The sequence below is a fragment of the Meleagris gallopavo genome, chromosome 2, assembly GCF_905368555.1.
Source record: "Meleagris gallopavo chromosome 2, MGAL_WU_HG_1.1, whole genome shotgun sequence".
Classification (NCBI taxonomy): domain Eukaryota; kingdom Metazoa; phylum Chordata; class Aves; order Galliformes; family Phasianidae; genus Meleagris; species Meleagris gallopavo.
Window position 1 is genome coordinate 19,559,795 of NC_139405.1, and position 19,954 is coordinate 19,579,748.

Consider the following 19,954-nt stretch of genomic DNA (forward strand, 5'->3'; position numbering starts at 1 on the left):
AAATTCTTTCTGCACATGAAAATAAACGTGTAAATGGTTCCCTCCAACATGGTGTTTCTTGAACTCCGCATTGTGCACACAAAGTGGATTTTGTTACACGGAGAACTGGTAGGAGAGGTCCAAGACATCAGACACAGTATGTACAGATATAACACAGAATCACAGAATTGTAGAGCTTAGAAGGGACCTCTAGAGATCAGCAAGTCCAACCCCCAGCTAAAGCAGGTTGCCTACAGTAGGTTGCAGAAAGCCAGCCTTTATAATGTGCGAGTGTCTACAGAATGGTGTCATTGTCATTTTTTTTTTTTTCTCTGCTGCTTAAAGCCCTAACCTGTATTATAACTGGCTTAAGTCTTGTCATAACACAAGTTTGATCTGGAGGCTTCAGCTTGTGCAGTTTTTGTGTCACTTGTAAGTTGCAGATGAGACAATATTAATTTTGAAGGAATTAGCCTGAAATTTCCTCACACAGATGAAATGGCTGGAGTTAGCCTGGTTAGCTGCTAAAGGTTTCCTAATGAAAAGTAGGGTGATATGAAATTTTCCTGATAAAAAGATCTCCAGCTTTCATTTGTCTATTAAATGCTAGCCTAACAAGGACAGCAGGGGTAACAACTGCTCGCTTAGATATCATCTACTTTCACATTCCAGGGACACTCCTTCACTTTGCTGGTGCGCTCCAAATAAAGCCCTAATATCTGGCTGCTTGGGGCTGCTTCCCTCTTTGCGGCAGGGCGAGCGTCTCAAAAGCCTCGATGGGTTCTTATTTATTTATTTCTGATTTTAACCGCTTCCTTTTCCGGCAGCGTGTGACAGCTCCAGTTTTTGGTGTGGACAGGTGTTTATGTGCCTGCATTCCCCCCAGGGCCTGGGAGGGGGTGCGCGGGGAAGTGTTGAGTGCTGAATGTTAAGCTCGTTCCTTTGTATGGCTCAGAAATCTCTGTTGTCCAGAATTGTACAGATAAGGCAGACCCATTTGCTTCATTGTCAGGCGATGTAGCTGAATAGAAATGCAAATGTGACATAAGGGGACTGCGCTGGGGATGCGTTTGCTGTTACCTACTGTAACAGTGCTCCCGGCTGTGAGAAAATTCCTGCAGAATCCGGGGGGCTTTATTTTATTTTATTTTTTTATCGTTAGCTACAGGTTACAGGGAAGATTCTCCAAAAGAAAATGCTTCTCTTTTGCCGATGCTTTTATTTTCATGCAGCGAAACGGCTCGGTTTTAACTCTCTTATCAAGAGCCGCACGAACCGCCTGGACTAAATTGGGAGCATCTCCACACTGTTTGACAAATAGATTTGTTGTAAACTGATTTAGCCCTTTCATTGTTTGCATTTCATTATATAGCAGACTTCATGTCACAAAATCGGTATTCATTCAAAATAGAGAATTTAGAGATAGGACTGTAGCCAGATAAAAAATATTGCACAGGTCAGGTCTATTAACCATAGAATAATAGCAAGTCAGTGATCCAAGGGGTAGTTCTTCTGCAGGGAAGGGCTAACATAACCGAGGTCAGAAGTCAGAGCTCAGGACTTCAGATGTGGCTGTCGCCAGATTTACAAGTAAATCTACTGGGGAAACAGGGAAAATGAAGGAACCTCACAACATAGGAGAGAGAAAGGCAGCCCTGCTCTTTCATCTTAAATCTCAGGCTTCTCAGTGGATGAAGAATAACAGTCTGATTTGCTTAAGTGCTTCACTTTATTCAGAAACTCTGAGTTGCATCTTCCAAAGCATGATCCACGGATCTAACTCAATCAGGTTTAGATAATTTATTTAGAAAGTAACATTGAAAGAGAACCGATTCCTGCTCTGCTGCCAAGTTCATTATTGAACAAAGCCCGTTAGCGTTCTGAAAATATGCGTACCGAATGCAAACAGCACTAAAGAATACAGATACGGCCTTTAATAAGGCTGGAACAGTTTATGTTAATACCCCAGGAGCAGATAATCTGAAGTTGGAGTGAAAAGGTCAGTAGGATAACTGTATTGCAACTTTCCCTTTTCTGTATATTTTATTTCTACAAGCCTTTCTGCTTTTTTTAAGCCTTTGTTACCCTCCCGGTAGTCAAGAAATTCTCACCTCTCTCATAAAGGCCACGTGGGTGATAGTTGCAGGCAGAAAGTGCTTTAGATTTTCTTATTGTAGCAGCTCTGTGCCACCATTCTCATGTGTACAAACTTCAGCTGTTTTGAACACAGCTCTGCACTGGTTCAAGGCAGGTAACAGCCAGGGAGTTCCCGAGGAACTGGTGTTTCACTGGCAAGTATTATTTGAACTCTGTTCAGATAAATTGTAACTGTATTCTTCTGGGTTATCTGGTCAGCAGAGATATTGTGTTACAGCACTGTATCAGATCTGTTTTCGAGATGCACAAAAATGGATGTAGTCTCTTGAAGCAAGTAGTCAGGAAGCTGTTCTGCAGTGTTTTATTAAGGGAGGGGGGATGCGGTGGTGAAGCATTCGGCTGAGAAAGGGCTGTACAGCCCAGCTCCCAAAGGAGACACCACGAGGAGCGTGACATCCTGTAACTTGGTGTGCCTGCAGATCAGTTCTCTCGCACAGAACTGTGAGCTTTGGGGGAGACAACATTAATAAAGAAGCTTTGAACAAAATGAAAGATGGAGCCATTCACCTGCATATGTACATTGGTTTAACTTCCCTTTTACTACATACTTTTTAGAGTAAGGATAAATATGCGTAGATAACCACGAGCCTAGGATACAATATGTTTGTCTGCGTATATGTATAGGTATAGTCACGCACACATGCCGCTACAGTAATTGAGCCAAATGCTTTGTGATAGAAGTGTCAGAGGCGCAGTAAATCTAAAGGCTGTACTTTCTGGATCAATTCACACCTTGAGTACGTAGTTCTGCAGGAAAATACTGACTGGATCTGCTTGAACGTCATACAGCAGTCTTACTGCTTTATTCAGCACATTTAAATGATTATAATTTTCACTTTTCCTTTTTATCTGTAAAAGACAGAAATTTCTCTCATAAATGGGTTAATTTCTAGAAATATAACACCTGAAATAGGGGCAGAACTGGAGATAGAAAAAAAAAAAGCTAATAGGAAAAGCTTATTTCTGCATTTTTCTCACTGAGGAGTTTAGAATGTAAACCCAAATCTGCAGGCACATGAAGTTAGCTGGATGAGTGTGTGCGTAATGTTTACACCTTAACCATTACGCACAACTAAATCTATTGATTGGAGATTGAGTAATTGAATAGGACTAACTGACTGGTCAATAGGAATGAGACTGCTCTAGGAAAGAAACTTAGGTGATAAGAGAAGGCTTCAGCTGCAGAAGGGTGACATTAGGATTATATTGTCTCAATTGTATTAGTACAGTGAAAATATATATATTAAATGTAATAATCACAACAAACACATTTTTTAATTAGTGATTCTGATGTATTGTACTAAAAATCAGTGCTTTGATGTTCAGTTGGATGGAGCTGTAGGACCTGGGAAAAGAGCAATTGGTGGCGAATTCCCCCTTTCTATAGGAGCTACAGCCCCATCTGGGAGCTGTATGGCCATGCAAACATTTAAGTCATCTCTTCATATTCATGATGGGGGAAAAGCACAAGACGTGCTTAACCCCTTCCCGTACTTGGTTTATACAAATATTTCTGCATCCGAGAAATCATTTGACATGGAGCCTGAATGTGCCTCTATGCAAAGCTTAATATGTTAAGGAGTCAGTCAGCTGATACATGACTTCATAAGAAGCTGTGTTTACAGAAGGAAAAATTAGATATTTCCACTGGGATAGGTTTCAGTCGCCTTCAGTACCAAAGCCCCCACTTGCATTAGATTGGAGGTGTCTAGAGATACAAGTAGCTAGCACCTTATGGGGGGATATTTTGTTTACTCTTGAGCAGGTGAACTCAGCCTTTGTTACCAGTTCCTTCTAGCTATTTCAGAAATGATAATTTCCCATGGTGAAAGCTCTGACTTACCAGCACAGTAAGGTTATTCTGAGTTAGTTGAAGACATTTTCATTATTCTCATTTGTCTAATGCAGTTCAGGATTAATTCTGCAGCAAATTCTTGTTTCCCAGATCAGTGAAATGTTAGAACATAAAGGATCTCACCTTGATCCTGGAGAAAAGCCATACACTTCTATATTACACTGAGTTTTTTTAATGTTTGTGGATTACAAAATGGGACACCCATGTGGAAAGCTCATGATGGACAAGCAGATTAGATTTTTGATTCTCAGTACTTGATGTAGATGCCGTCCTGCTTGTCAATGGTTATTGTAACTAAACTGCACGTAATGTAGCATTCCTTGCACCTTTAAAAAGTGGAACGCCTTTAATCTGTTGTTTTAAAAAGCATACATTAGATGTCAGGCAACATAAAGAGAGCACAAAAAGATAACCCTGATGTAAGTGATGGTTCCAGTCATCTAGTGTATGGATAAAAGATTTCTGAAGCTATGCTACGTGGCAGTTCAACATGATCCGGCTGTTTGTTAATCAGAGAACCTAAGAAGAACAAAGGAGAGAGAACAAAAACGTGAAAAAAGTTGTTGTATAGCTAGAAGATGTACAGTGGGGTTACTCATAGGGTGGTGGGATTGGATAAAGCAGTCATGAAAACGATGAGCCATAGGAGGGCAAGATGTTTCACTTTGTTGCATGTGACGTGAGTTTGTTGGGAAAGGGGATAACATTTTGTATTCAGTCAGAGAGCATGTTCTGTAAATCTCTTCAGTTACCTGTTCCCTGGGTGTCGCAATAGATTAAGTCGCTGTGTGATGATATGACACCGCCATCACTCGTCTTCCTGGGATATTGCTGGAGGCAACAACAAACCTGTGTCTTTGGCACATGTGAAGGAATTTAGTGCTTGAGGGGTTAAATTACACAGGGTCCCCTGTGGATCAGCTTATGCTTGGACAGTAATAATAGCACTAACATTAATAATAAAAATGCCAGAGAGAAGGGAGTGGATGGAGAGTAGGGAGAGAAAAAGAAAGAAAGAAGAGTGATGGAAGATGGGCTGGAACAGTCAGGTGGAAAAAAAAAAGGCAAGCTGGAGAATGCATTTTGTACAGCAGGTGTACAGGCTCCAAGTCAGATGTCACAGGAGCATCCTCTGGATGCACAGGCACAAATACACAGTGCAGAAGGTTTGAGAATGGTTGGTGGCTCTGTGTATGTGTGCTCTCGCTTCAAGCTGTGATATCCTGGGGCCGGTGTAACAAGCAATTCATGTCAGCTCTTAGTAAAGACTATTGGGGTTTTCACTGGGGAAATACTTACACTCTGTCATCTTCTTTTCTATGTTCAGCACCTTGAACTTCCAGTCAGGAGGGAGGCTGGATGGGGAAAAGACCCACTGAGGGACACATCCTCAGTTAGATGGAGTTAAACTCCTAATCTTGCTTAGGAATAGCTGCTGATGCGTTTTCCTCTTTCCCTTCTGGTTTTATGGGATATTACATTTCGCTGCAGTACGGGCAATAGGATGGGATGCCAATTGGAGTGTTTTGGTTCTAACAGAAAGGAAAAGTACTTCAAGAGAGATATTTTTACATAGGTGAGGCCTTCTCACCTATGAGAAGCATGTGGAATTATTTTATTTCTCAATAGATAAGCCATCACAGGAAGGGACGGCAGGTTATCACGTTGAAAAATAAGAGATCTGAATTTGTCCACTTTCAGATTTGTTATTTATCATAATAATCCTTCTAGTGAAAAGGACTAATTTACTCTTTCTATAGGAATATTTTAAGTACGATTATCATAATATCACAGCTGCTGAAAAGGTCTAAAATAGGACATTGACCTTGAACGTGTTCCTCCGCTTAGTATGTGGTGCTTAACATTCAAGAAACAATATAACTGCAACTCATTTATTAATGTATAATCTCAAAATGTTAACTCTTGCTCTGTAAATACATGCTATAAGGATTGTAGAGAACTCGCAGTATCCCATGAAGTACATGTGGTATTTTATCAGTGTAAATATGTATAAGATTTTCGAGATTTCTGCTGGGAATAATCCATAACTAAAGTAAGTTTTCCCTTCGGTACTGCACTAGTTTATGATTTAATTTTTACTGACATTCCACCAGTCATATTATTAGCTCCACAAAATGAAAGTGAAATAATCCTGTATTAATTAAACAGAGCAACTGAATTCCCTCAGTCATCTTATCCTTGGCTGTCTGAGACAGTAATGCACTTCAGCTTCTCTGAAGAAACTTACACTAAAAAACGAGCTCGGGGTAATAGTGAGATATCCATATTGAAGTGTGTACCAGAATTATCTTTAGGGAGTCATTGTTTTTTGGTAGGTGACAAGCATGTGCAGCTTCCTTTTTCTATTTTTTTTCCCTTTCGTTTTGTCAGAGGCTTTGGAAAAGATGCTTTGTCAAGAGAATAATTTTCATTTACAGCGGTGTGAACTGTTTTCTATTCTGTTTCTATTCCGTACCAGTGAAGGCAGTCATTTAAATACCCATGCCCTTGAAAATCAAATGAGGAGAAAATATCGAGATCTCTTTTTTTGAGACCAGAGGAACCAAAAGCAGTTTAGTAACATAGAAAGGCAATTGCTGTATTACTTCACACAGACTCTTATATACTGGAATAGAGAGAGCAAAATCTACATGCCTTGCTCTGTATATTTGTGAATGAACTGCGGAAAAGTTTTAAAGAGCACTCTGGGATAGTATTACTCATGCTTTTTCTACCTAAGACCAAAACAAGTAGTTAATTAGTCCTAAATACAGACTGAAGTAGGTAGCTTTAAAGGAATAGCCTGCTGCAGTTTGTCCAACCACATACAAACAGGTGAGTGGGATTTTGATCTTCTGTAGCATTAGGTTTTTTTCATTTGTGAGCAGCACACCCAGGGATGTACCAAGTGCCTTCCAGCCTTACACACACAAGGCCAAAGTGTTGTAAGACCAGTGGACAGTGACAATTTTGTTCTGCCATTGCTCCAGAGCACAGAATATTTGAGTTGTATTTCTTTACTTAGGATTTTGAATAACGAGATAACCACATATTTGATGATTACTCAATATTTATTTCAAACTTATTGATATTCTCCAGCTATGCTTTGAACAAGATACCATAGTGTATGGCAAAATTTTGCACAATCACAGAATTGTAGGGTGAGAAGGAATCTCTGGAGATCATAGAGTCCAACTCCCACCATGTTATGCTAAGTAAACGATGTACTTGTTTTCAAATTAATTCTCTGCAGCTAATAAAATGTATTTTACATTCTTGCTCCTTGCCAGTTGACTTGAGCTTTGCCTCTTGGTAAATACACATTTGACACAATTCACTGTGCAGTTTCTGTGATGTGCCACTGAATTATACTTCTTCAGTTGCCTTGAGCTAGTTGTGTTGTAAGAATGTGGTTAGAAATGTCTGTAGTATATAAATGTGAAGATACTTAAACATGGAATATACGTAAGACAAATTACATAGGCGCACAGAGATGGAAACATAGAGGCTGATCAGTAATGCTCCTTGACTGGTGCACACATCCAGGATGTTTTTTCCCTTCCCCTCTCTGATTCCATTACCACTGTTTTGTATAGACTCCTTGTGGTAAGATTTTACACTGTTCGTTTTGATAAGTTAGTGCAGATGGGCATTTCCATGCATGCTCTTATTCTACATCCCCTGATAAAATTTAATTAAATTGTATGAGCTTTTTTTTTTTTTTTTCTCTCTTTTTTTCCTAGAACTATTTTATTTGTTTCTAAAGAAAAGCTTGGGAAAGTGAAGCTATGCTTACACCCAGCTTATTTGCCTGCAGTAATATTTCTTATCTTCTTTTTCTAAACTGATGGATAAATTGTGTTCCAAGTTCAGGAACACAATTGGAATTCCAGGACCTGGTCTGATGGAGGTAGCATTTTCAGTCCCAGGGAAGAAGCCAACTGCTTTGTTTATCAGCGTGCAAACTATAGCACTGTATTTCTGGTTGCCTGAGCAGCAGCACTGGCAGGGAAGAGAGACACTTGCTTGGATGAGAGATGGGTGAGAGAAACATAGCGATGGCAAATGGAGAGAGAGGAGAAAACATATCTGATGGTGTATGGTATAGGTGGAACAAGTCAACAAGGTGGCAGAATCTATGGGAATACTTTCAGTATTCAGTGGAGGGTTTCCATGGCAGAAGTAAAGAGACATCACGTTTCAGCATCTGAATATAAAAGCATCATCTTAAGAAATAATGAACAAAAGTAGAAATTAAAGCTGACCTGTGTTTTGGTACATTTCAAAATGGATCAGCTGTCTTATGAAGGAGGATATATTCTAGAGAACTTAATATGTAGAAATGATTTGATGAAATGACCTATCTTACAGACTGGGTATAGGTCACTTAAAGTTAGAAAACAGATATGCATGAAATGATTTGGAAGTATTTTAGCATAAAATTGAAAAATAGCATTTTCGAATATAAATCTATAAATGGACACTCAGAGACACTAGAAACAGTACAATTCTATTTTCATAGTTTGCCAAGGGGCACATGAAAATCAATTTATAGGAACTGTATTTTGGTTTGTATACTACAGAGGTGCCGATACGTAGAATAAACATGTCTTATTTAAGTTTTGATTTGATTCCAAAACCCACATTTATCCAATTGTTCCTCAGAGAGCATACTAATACTGTGAAATGATTAAATGCCTCATTCTAAAATTTAATAAAAACTGATTTTCATTTTTATTTATTTATTTATTTAAGCCTGATGTTTCTACAGCATGGTTGGATTTTCCTCTACATTTCAGAGCTCTGTAATTCACTGCTCACACGTGAATTTACATCTTAATTATAGAGTTCACATTTAACAATATAGACAGCAAAATGCTACTGGTAATTAAGCTTTTACTACCTGCTTTTATACAGTAGTCAGAGCTGCAGTTTTGTTATGCAGGCTCCGATTCCTAAGCTTGCATGCATTGATACCACAGGCCCAGCCTTTACATAAGGTTAGGCACAGAAAGCCGGCATCTCTCTGCTGTGAGCATGTACAAACACATCTGTTGAACTTACGTATTTCGGACTTGGCTTCTGCAACCACGTTCATTTGGTGAAATGCTGTGAGAGGGCATTTTTGTTCCCATTGGTGAATGGTATTAATGCTTTCTGAGGGCGCGCACCAGAATGTTTTGATCTCAAAGACTTCGGTTTGCATCGCGTAGGGCTGCAGTCGTAAATAAAAGGTTTTTCTAAGCGGTTGAGCTGAGAAAAGAAAAATAACATTTATCCGTACGTTTCCAAGTTGAGCACGGTTATTTGCTTGGAGCAGGTTGGGCGAGGGCCCCTTCCTTACTGCCGAGGCAGGCTGGCTCCCAGCAGCGCTTTGCAGCGGCGGGGCTGGGCGCTCTGCGGGCACGCAGCAGGGCTCTGTTCGCTGCCCTTCCCATCGGGCAGAATGGGCTAGACAGAAATCCAGCGCGTAGGGAACGCTTTCAAGGTCTGCCTGCACCCCGAGGTATAGCAGTGCCGAACTGCTACAGTGTAGTCTTACCTTGTTAAAATGAAGCAGGCTGAGGCAGTCCCCTCGCCGCTCCCCGCGCAGCTGTGGAAGAAATTGATCGGCTCTGGAGCTCTTCTTTCTGTTAGCTAAAGCTAAATATTTACACGTCAGCACCTAAATATTTGCACGTGGGTGCACGTTAAACACGAGGCGTTGTGCTGAGCTGCAAGAGAACGCACGTACCTGTCTGTGCGCGCTGCCCGATGCGGCCGCGCAGGTCAGAAATGGAGCTGAGCGCCGCTTTTGCCAGGTGAGCCCTCCCTTAACGTGTGCGGAATGAGTTGCTTTCTCCACTTTCATAAACACGTATATCAATTTAGATCAACAGATATAGAATATTAATACGCAGACCCGCTCCCAGCCTTCTCCCAGCCGCTCAAAAAGTTGGGCTGCCCCCGTACCCGCTGCTTCCTCCCCCCCTCGCCTCGGCTCCGTACCTCTCCGGCCCGGGGCCGCCGACATGTCTGCGGGCGCTGCCCCAGCGGCCGCCGCCTCAGGCCGCTCCCCCCGCCCCACCCCTCTACCTGCCGCGCGGCCCGCGCGCCGCCCCGCCGCCTCCCGATTGGCCGACGCCCCACCAATCCGCCGCGCCCCCGGCCCGGGGGGACCGCATATGTAAAGCGCCGCTTCATATTCATGAGCCCGGAGCGGGGCTTTAAGTCCTTGATTAGGCGCGCGGGCGAGCTTTTGGTCCCCGCTGGCCGCGCCTGCCGCCGCCGCGCCGCCCGCCGAGCCCTCGTGCCAAGCGCGCGGCGCCGGGCCACGGAAACTTTGCCTTCCCGCGGGCGCGCGCGCGCGAAGAATGGTCGCCGGGCGCACATGGATTCGGTAGAACTTTGCCTGCCGGAGCCGCTCTCCCTGCACTACGAGGAAGAGTAGGTACCGCTCCCCGCCCCCACCGCCTCCTCACGGCGCCGCGGCCGTTGCGGGGCGCCGCGCGGCGGTGGCCGCCCGCAGCCCGACAGGTGCGCGCGGGGCTGGCGGGAGGGCGGAGGGAAGGAGTTGCGAGGAGCCGCTGCGCCCGTCCCGGCCCGGCCCGACCCGCGCTTCGGGGCTGCCCGCGGCCGGCTCGGCAACTTGCCGGGTTAGCCGGGAGCGCGCCGCGGGGGCTGTCAGCGGGACGCTGCGCGTGGGGCCGCGGGGCCGAGCCGCCTCCCGTCGTAGTGCTGGAGGAGAGCGAGGGGGGAGCGGGGTAGCCCGGGGCGCGCGGGGGAGCGGCGGAGGGTCCGCGCTCCGCGGGTGCTCCGGAGACAGCTTCGGTAACGTCACGGCGCGGTGCCCGCAGCTCTTATTAAGCCGGGCAGAGCTCTTCGGAATGAATGCACAAAAAGACCAAAAGGCTTTTTTTTTTTTCTTCTTTTCTTTCTTTCTTTCTTTCTTTTTTTTTTTTTTTTCTTTTTGTAGAGCTTTTTTTCCCCACCCCAAAGGAGCTTTCTTGAATTTACCTTCTTACAGCTAATTTGAATGATTAGTTCAGATAAGCTTCTTAGAGGAGATGCATTGAAATGAAATCGGGGCACATGTCCTTTTGGCTCCGGTGCAAGATTCCAACTCGTTGGGTTGTTGTGTTTTTGGGTTTTTTTTTTCGTTTTTTTTTTTTCTTCCTCCTCTTTGGCTCAATTAAAAGTCATCGGAACGGCCTCCCGGTGCCTCCGCGAGCGGTGGGCGCAGAGCAGCGCCGCTCAGCGCGTTCCTCCTTCCGTCCCCACTAATAAGCCCTAAGCCCCGGAGTTTTGCACGTTATTCATATTCGTAGTGATTGTGAATTGACTTATATCGACTTCCATATCGTCACGTGCACTCGTGAGTGAGGGGCGTAAGGAAAATAAATACAGTAGTTCCTGTGGCTCTCTTGCATGGGTGAGGGCAGAGAGGTTTGGAGCTAAAAATTGCCAGAACGCTCTGGGAGCGGGCAGACATCTGCCTGACCATCACTAGGTATGCTTTGATTTCAAGGCAGCATGCTGAAGAATGCCGTAACTCCCAGCCAGCTGCAGCCCTGGCTTTCTGCTTTTTCAGCAATAACAATAACACTAATAATTACTAATAGTTAATAAGCTAACGGACGCGATAAATGTATCTGCTCGTTTTGACATATGTGTCAGTTTAATCATTGTAAATGAATCTGTGCGTTTGGAACCTGAAATCTCCTTCACCCTCTGATTAAAATGTAACGTTGACTGAAGGATTATAGAGCAGACTTAATTTTACTGACTGTTTTAACAGTTGTCACAGCTGCTGGGAGAAGAGAAGGCAATTGAAACACTCCAAAAAATGGTGTGGGGGGGAAGCATGGACCAGCTTAATAAATTTAAATGCTATCTCTGTATGCCAAACATAGGAAACGGAGGAGATTTGTAACTCCAGAGAGCTTCCGTGCACTGTGTACATTGCCCTTTGTGGCTCACGGTGTTAGGTGGAACCTCAGCACTTCTCTGTGCGCCGGTGTTCAGATGTCAAACACACCCAGCTCATAGCGAGCAGAGATTTTTGTTTTGTCCAGCAGCAGGTAGAATGCACAGGCGAGAAGAAATGAAGGCTATGCAGAGCGGATGTAGCACTTAAAAAACAACAACAAAAAAAAACAACAAAAACAACAACAAAAATAACACAAGTGGAGGTAGGAAGCTTGTGTAGTAAATACCTGTACGTGATAGTGGTCCGTGTCTGTGTTTTGTGTGGGAACAGTCTGTGGAATGGCTGTGTGTACACTCACGGGTGTTAGCATGTAAATATTAGTCTGTGTGTGTGTGTACGACTGCGTGTATGAAATGTAAGAGTTGATATCAGTTTGGCTGCTCTTTTGGGTACTTTGGCTTAGCTTCTCATTCCCGGACAATTTATCTGAGAAGTACCTTTCATTTTAAAAAGGGAGCAAGGGTGAAGAATTCTTACTACGAAGTGGGAAGCGGCGCTTGCTTCCACTCCACAGTCCCTCTGGGCAGTGCAGATCTTGAACCTGGTGCATTTCTCTCCGAGCGAGCAGATCAAGTTGTGATTAAGACATAAAGCCCTGAAGTTGGAGGTGCTTGGGCCTTGGTGCGGAGCGCAGCCAGGCAGCTGGGTGCAGGCAGCCCCAGTGTGGGCGAGCGAGCAGCTCCTGCCTGTGGGCAGCCAGCAGGCCCCGTGCCATTCTGCCGCTTCTGGTTCCGGTTACAGCTCTTTGGCTTTTCGGTTTTGATGGACTGCCGGCAAGTTTTTAAATCCTGTGCAAAGTAGAAGGGGATTGTGCTGAAATGCCCGCCTGACAGCTTCGCATTTGCTGGGGCTTGCCCCTCTTTTAGTGCTGGTTGCTCATTTCAGTGTGTTTATAGTTGTGCTCTTTTATTTACTGAGCCTGGTGCGTTGCAGCAGTAATTAACCCATGTTATTAGCAAAGCCCTTGTGGATATCCATTAATTCTCTTGAATAGCTGATCATTTTTTTCTGTACCTTTTTTTTTTTTCCTTTTTTTTTTTTTTTTTTCTCCTAAGGCATGCTGTTCTTTTCCTCACAGTCCTTAAGCTTCACCATCTCATACAAATTTCACTCTAAATAGAGGCCGGGTACGAGGCCACCATCCCCGCAGTTCTATAATACAGAATAACTATTGTCTTAACAAACTGTTTTCAGAGACGCTAATGGGAAGCACAACAACTGGGAGAATCTGTAGGGAGCAATTTATTTAATTATTACTCTTCAAAACACATACTTAATGATAAGAAAAGAGACAAGAATTTTTCCAGCTTTTTAAAAAAAATATTAATATTTTTATTATTATTTTGGAGCTGCCTTAGCTATTGTGAATATTTCAACGTTCCTATTTTAATCAGATTTCAACTTAGTTAATAGCACTTTGGGCATTTAGAAAATATTGAGCCAGCAGAAAAATACTTGTGCTTGCACTGCTGAGAAAAGATAAGGGCTGCCTCATTAGCCAACCCCACTTTTGCAATTAATTTCAAATACATGGTGCTATTCATCAAATACGGAAGGTAACTTGTCTATGATAATATTTAACAATACTTGAAACCTACTTTGCTTAGAGTAGCTAAAAAGTGTGATATGTCTGTACTCGCAGATCTGTCAGTCCATACCGCTATTTCTTATGTTACGGAGGGAAATGGCAATATAAAAATACAAACAAACAAAAATCTGGATTATTCATAAGCAATGCAATTATTCATTTATGGAATATCTCTAAAGGACTGACCCTTGACCTGCAGGGAGGTTACTTGCACCCCTTTGGAAGTGTAAGTTGGAATGGAGACACTTAATTGAACCTTCCAAGAAGTATCTCAATTATTTTTTGCTTAGTGTGAGTGAAGTGCATAGAATAAATAGGAAAAATACTGGGAAGATCTCTTTCTCCCATTGAAGCTTAAAGTAACCTCTGCCTATAAGATAAGCTTTGCTCCGAATCCTCCTTCATAGCAAATTCATTGAGGGGAGAAACAATAAAATGTTGATCCATTACAAGTGCATATGAGCCTCATGCTGCCAGGCTCTCTAGAGGAAATCTGTGATTATGCTGGGCCAGTTTGTTCAGTTTTTATCTCTTTTACATCCACTGGCCTTGTATTAAATTGTCATTGTCCTAAAGCACATGAGAGAGAAATGAATTGCGTTTCTCGACATGCTCTGACAGTGAAATATTTAGCCTCTCTGTCTCCAATCATACTCATATGTATGTTTGATAGCGCAGGGATGACACCAACAGTCTCTGCAGCTTTGACATTCCACTTATTACGTGTTCTTTCACATTTTATGTTCCTTCTTTTACTTTTAGGCTTGACTCAGGTAATCATGTGTGCACACAGTCATGGCTGTAGAAGTACGTATAGCTGCATTTTTGTTACATGTATATTCACCTCTTATTTATGCGGAAATCCTCTGTCTGTGCACGGCGGATTTTGGTTCGAATACATGTATAGCTATGTACCCAGGTAAACAGCATATTCCTTATTGCAGTGTGTGCAATGTACATGTATTATTGTGTATATCCACACAGACGCGTATCCAGTTAATGTATGCATGCAGAGCTGTCTCAACTTCTCTATGTATCTGCTTGTCAAAAATTGCTACTTTTTTGTTATTTTTTTCTTGTCTGTGAGAAGTGAGCCAGTCAGATAAAAGAACATCGCAGATAAAGAGTTTGCACCTGATTTTCTACCAGATTCTCCATGTAATCTAGTATTTCATGTATTTGTACTCACAGTTTTGCTATGAAATAAATTGTGTTTTTAGTTGGGAAAAAAAAATCCTCTTTGAAGTTATGTATGTGACCAATATTTATTCACATTCCTATAACTTTTGGCTCTCTCTCCATCAGAGAACTGTTTTTTCAGCTCCATGTTTCCTTGGACACACGGTTATGTTTTTACCTCATGGATATGATTATTTTTTGGAGGGGTGGAAAAGCTTCCCATGTATGGTTGTTAATATGTATCACATTGTCCTCAGACAAAAATGTAAAATACACTTTCAATTTTAATGACAGTTACTACTTATTAAATCTTATATCTCCCCTTCCCTCCCTTTTTTTTTTTTTTGTTACAATTTGCTTATCCAAAAGTAAATTTTTTTTGAAATGTTAAAGAAAAATATTAAACTGAATTACAAATTGCTATTTCAAATAGTAGTACTTCATTATTTTTAAAGAATTCTGCTTTGCCTTTGCACTTTGGAGTGTGATTTTGGATGGATATAGCAGGCCTTTTGACATAGACATCCTGTAAAACAGTTTATGTATTTGTTATATTACAGAAGCTTTAATTCTCTTGGGCTTGTTTACACAATGTTTGTAATGTTTTTCAATTAATTTGTATTTCTTTCAGAGAAAGGCTTTTCTCCTGGCTGTTCCTTAATACCGCAGGTTTATATTAAAGAGGTATTTTGTCTCATTACAAATTTATCTTCCCAGTTTAGGCAGCATAGCTTTTTTAATCTGAGCACCATTTCCTACTTTAAATTGGAAATAGAATTCCTTTTTGTCTTTCAGTTTCCCAGTATTGCTAAGAAAAACTCAGCTGTTAATATCCTAGTGAAACGAGTGATACAGATACTTTTATAGAAGACAAGGCAAGCTTATGCTGTTTGTGTATCGCTGAATTTAATTCTGGTTGTGAGTCTCCATTCTGAGTTTGTATGAACTTTGGGGGGATTTTTTTTTTCTATTTGGATCAAAGTAACACACAAGGTGAAAGAGAAAATAGTATTGGAAATGTAAATCTCGTGTCTTTCATGATACTAACATGCAACGCTGCGCATGAAACTGGTAAAAGCTCTCCATACCCTGCAGTATGTTGTTATATCAGGGGTGCATTTAAACAGGGGGTCCTTTATCTCAGTCTAATCAAACCATTTACAGTGTCCTTGTTCAGAATTGGGCAATTTATTCATATGATAACCTACTGAAATACGACGCATTATTTATATGCAGGTGAGAATAGTCTAAATACATCCTCTTATCGTGTCTTGGAAATTATATTCCCTTCCCTGAGTAAAATATCTTTGCAGATTTGTGCTGCAGGCCTTGCATGGGGGGACAGACTCTGCTAAAGGGCTCTGTTCTGCAAGCAAACTTTGAGACAAAGTGGCTTGTTAGTTAGCAGGGATGTCTCTTACTCTTCTGTATCTTTTCATGCTGCTCTAAGTGGGGGGAAAAAAAAAAACAAAAAAAAAAAAAACAACCCTGCACTTCTCCTTTTCATCGTTTTGATTGGAACTACATACCATATGTAATGTGTTTTGGCAGCACTTACCTAGCCAAAGAAAACAAATTAATATTAGCCATGCTGAGGGGTGTCAGAAGTATCACAGATGTGTCGATTTAGCTTTGCTCCATCACACACCCTCTCCTTAAACAACTGGTCAAGCTGTCGCAAAATGTAGTGTTGGCTGTAGAGAGATTCTAATAGGTGTGATCAGAGATTGATGGCTCTGGCAAGTTAGAATGAGAAGATGTGGAGTTCCTGTAGCTCGTTTTGAGTGGCCTCAGAAAAACCCAAACAAACAGAAGTTTAGGTTTCTTTTGTGATTATTATCATTTTTTTTTTTAAGTAAAGATACTATTATTATTATTATTATTATTATTATTTTTAAATGGGCTTTCTCCCCAAAAGACAGAAGTCAGCTAGAGGTTAAAAATCTTCTCTTAACCCCCTTAAGAGCCTGCATATATAGAGACACTGGTAGGTGTAATGAGAACATCTAAAATGTAGTGCTGGCTTGTTCCGAGCATTTCTGAAATTCCTCCAGAAATGGATGGAGGTGCCGGGCAGGTGGGCAGAGGAGGAGATGGATTGTTCTATTTAGTCCATCCTGATGCACAATATTCCTCTTCTGCTCTGTTCCCTCATTCCTAGGGTAGCTTAAAAAGGTATTTCTTCCAAAAATATTTTTAGAACCTCACATCTGATTATTTTAAAGGAAATGCAAGATGGGTATATCTAGTAAGGAACAATGGGTAACAAAATGATGAAATGGTATTCTTGTATGTACTTAAGAGTGTAGCGGTTACTGCCAACTTGTACAATTCTTCAAATATTGCAAATGCAATTTTTATGTATTCTTTATCTGCTATGTTAATTTTTTTCTTCTAATTGGCTGTAGGATTTGGTTCCTGTCTTCTTGGAGGGCAAACGCTGATGTCCTTTAGTGTTTTACAGTCAGTGTTTTCTTTCTTAAATAGATTGTGATATGCTCACTTGACAAGTATTAATGCTAAAATAGTTTTCAGAAGAATACATTTCATGAAGTCTGTGGTGGGAGGGGAAGTGTTGTTTATTACAGTTATTTTATCCTTCTTTAAAAAAAGAGCATCTGGTAAAAATAACACTTAGATGCCATCTAAAAAACAAATAATGGACGTGTTTCTGAAAGCAAATGAATGTGGATGGCCGGCAAAGTATCTTCAGAGAATTGTAAAATTCTTATAGCAAAAGGTGGATTTCTTTCACTGTGGTAGCTCAGTGCTCTGTGAATCCAAGATTCCCTTTCCTAAATCCTGTTTGCCTTTCCAGCCATGTCAGAATTCCTTGGCAGTGTCCTCGCAGCAGCCGTGAATGTGATGGGACAGATGAGGTGTTGTGCAGTGGCACAAAATGCCGTGTCTTTAACCAGTTATTTCCATGGGCATAAAGGGGTGAGAATCGAATCCCCGGTATCTGAGCACAGCACCCGGGCACCCCATCATTGTTCTGGCGGGAGCTGCTTGGGCCCAGTTGGTGCTGGCTGATATTTAAAGAGCTGAGCAGCTACCGCCAGTGGCTTGCATTAGCACGAATGGCACCTGTCCCATCAATCATGAGGCCGTGGTGTCACAGATGGAGAAACAACAATCGGCTGAATTACCCGGCCCTGCACACTTGGCTTAATTCAGCTCATTGTTCTCCTACAAATCTCGCGGATGGCTCACGCCGCGCCTGGACTCCAGGCACAAGCAGGAGACGGGCTCAGGTGGTGGCACGTGCCTGCCCTTCGCCACCCCAGCAGAGGTGTGCAGCAAGGGGCTGTCAGTGTGTGTGCGCGGGGGGGGAGGGGGGGTGTAGCATCAGCTCCTAATGAACACTGTAATTAATCAGGAGCTGAAATTCAGCATTTCTCCCGGCGCTCCCGAAGTTTTCATTTAGCTATCTGAAAGCGCCTCGCGCAAAGGCAGGTTAATTTAACTCCTCGAGTGCTGCGCTGGGTCTCTTGCTCTGAGATGAATTCTGCATGCGTTTCCAGTGGATGTGTAGTAAGAAGCATCCCTTGGCATGTCAGAGAGCTTTGAACATAGCTGAGTAGTTAGCACTGAGAAGTCTTCACCAGAGCCACTGAGTGAAAAGGAGAAGTGCTGACAGGCCGATTTGGAAGGGTGGTGCTGGTGTTTTTATGGTGGGTCTTTTTATTTCAGTTTTAATGCCAGACAAAGGTTGGATCATGAGAAATTGCAGTCTTGGTCTGGATGAAAATAGTAAATGTGTTTAAATTGCCTTCAGACATTGTAATTCTTTTCTCTTTCTTCCTTTCTTCTTTTCACTCCTTGCAGCAGCTCCCAGAGGACAGAAAAATAAAATAGACAAAAAAAAAAAAGAGAAATTACTTCCTTGCTCTTAGGTCAAGCATGTCTTGAATGTGTTAGAGCCCCACTCTTTCCATGTTTTTTTTTTTTTTTTTTTTTCCAAATAACACCAAGGAAGTACCTGGGAAATATGGAGTTGGAAATGATCATTCTTGCTTCACAATTTTTTATTTTTATTTTTCCCTCCCAAATCCCATTTGCATTATGTGCTGTAAAGCAGCTGTGTTTTTGCTGTAGCTAGTGTTCTTGTTACAACTAATGTCAAGCAAAAAACCTGTAGCATGCCAGAAACAGGCTGCATTATATTGAAGACACAACTTATGTTTGGTTGTGTGTAAATACAGTTAGTTAGTTGGGTTTATCTGATAGCCTGGCAGAAAGAGAGAGGAGCCGTACAAACTGTTTTCAGTAACTGTGCTGTTCATATGCCTGATAAGATTGAGAGTGCTTTCGAACTACTGATACGCTTTGAATAAGAAAAGAATAATCACGTCCACTGGCACCAGCTTATCGGGAATGAAGTAAAATGCCAGCACTTTTACATTAGCAAAAGTAAATGTTTTAGACACTTTGGGCCTTTTTTCCATTTAAATTAAATAGCAGTGTGCTTTTGAGTGTGCTGTAATGAATGGAAGGATTTATTACCTTGACAAAATTACGGGTGAATATGTTGAGAGAGGAGTCCTCGGCAACAATAACAGCTCTTTTGATAAGTGGCTGCATGTATTCATGCTTTTGGTACAGAAATTCAGTAATTTTATCCTCTCTTGCTCTGTTAAGTGCAGTGGCTAACTTGCAGTGGGCAGCTCTTCGTAGTGCAATGTAACTGTGCTTTTTGTAATGTACTGACAACACATTTGAAATGTAGCCCATAACGTGGCTCTTCATAGAATAATGCTTGATCATTTGCTAATATGTCCTCTGCCTTCAGTTGCCTTGTATTCTCATGTTTGAAAAATAATACATCTTGGAATCTTTCCTGGGAAGGCAAGGTATGATTCATCATTAACTTACTCCAGCAGGCGTGAAGCATGCTCGCATGTGCTTTTATCTGCTAGAAGTTTACTGATTTTTATTTCTGTAATTTCTGTACCTTCTTTTTCCCGTCTAGTTCTTTTATCTTTCACGTGCCTACAATTAATTTTGGGATATACAAATTTGATGAATGGTAGTGCAAGAGCAGATTTGATTGATTTTGGATTATTATTGATTACTGTCAATGAGATCACCGTGACACTCTGCAATCAATGGTGTGTGATTAAACCAAGGCACCAGTGTTCTATACATTAGGCAGCAGTCAGGAATTTAGGAACTGAATATTTAAAAGCTATAAACAAAAAATATTCAGATTTAAATAGCCCTTTGT

At 41.7% G+C, this 19,954-nt stretch overlaps 1 protein-coding gene and 1 long non-coding RNA gene across 12 annotated transcripts in view; one reads left to right on the forward strand and one right to left on the reverse strand.

Annotated features, from left to right (window-relative positions):
* Window positions 1-19,954, forward strand: part of ESRRG (estrogen related receptor gamma) — a 382,004-nt gene that overhangs the window by 218,155 nt on the left and 143,895 nt on the right. Inside the window, exon 1 of one of the 10 annotated variants that reach the window (XM_085219229.1) lies at window positions 10,164-10,417. The exons of the other annotated variants lie outside the window; for them this stretch is intronic. Within the exon in view, the coding sequence (XP_085075355.1) occupies window positions 10,179-10,417 (239 nt within the window). The 5' untranslated portion in view covers window positions 10,164-10,178. Of the gene's footprint in view, window positions 1-10,163; window positions 10,418-19,954 lie in introns of those variants that run through there. 10 annotated transcript variants of the gene reach the window in all.
* Window positions 7,044-10,068, reverse strand: LOC104909574 (uncharacterized). 2 transcript variants are annotated; one of them, XR_014881947.1, is made up of 5 exons: window positions 9,980-10,068; window positions 9,726-9,835; window positions 9,534-9,634; window positions 9,056-9,244; window positions 7,044-8,198 (listed from the first exon to the last, which is right to left on the reverse strand). It is a non-coding gene; the product is annotated as an uncharacterized LOC104909574 (long non-coding RNA). The 2 variants fall into 2 exon arrangements; XR_014881946.1 differs by having other exon boundaries at window positions 7,044-9,244.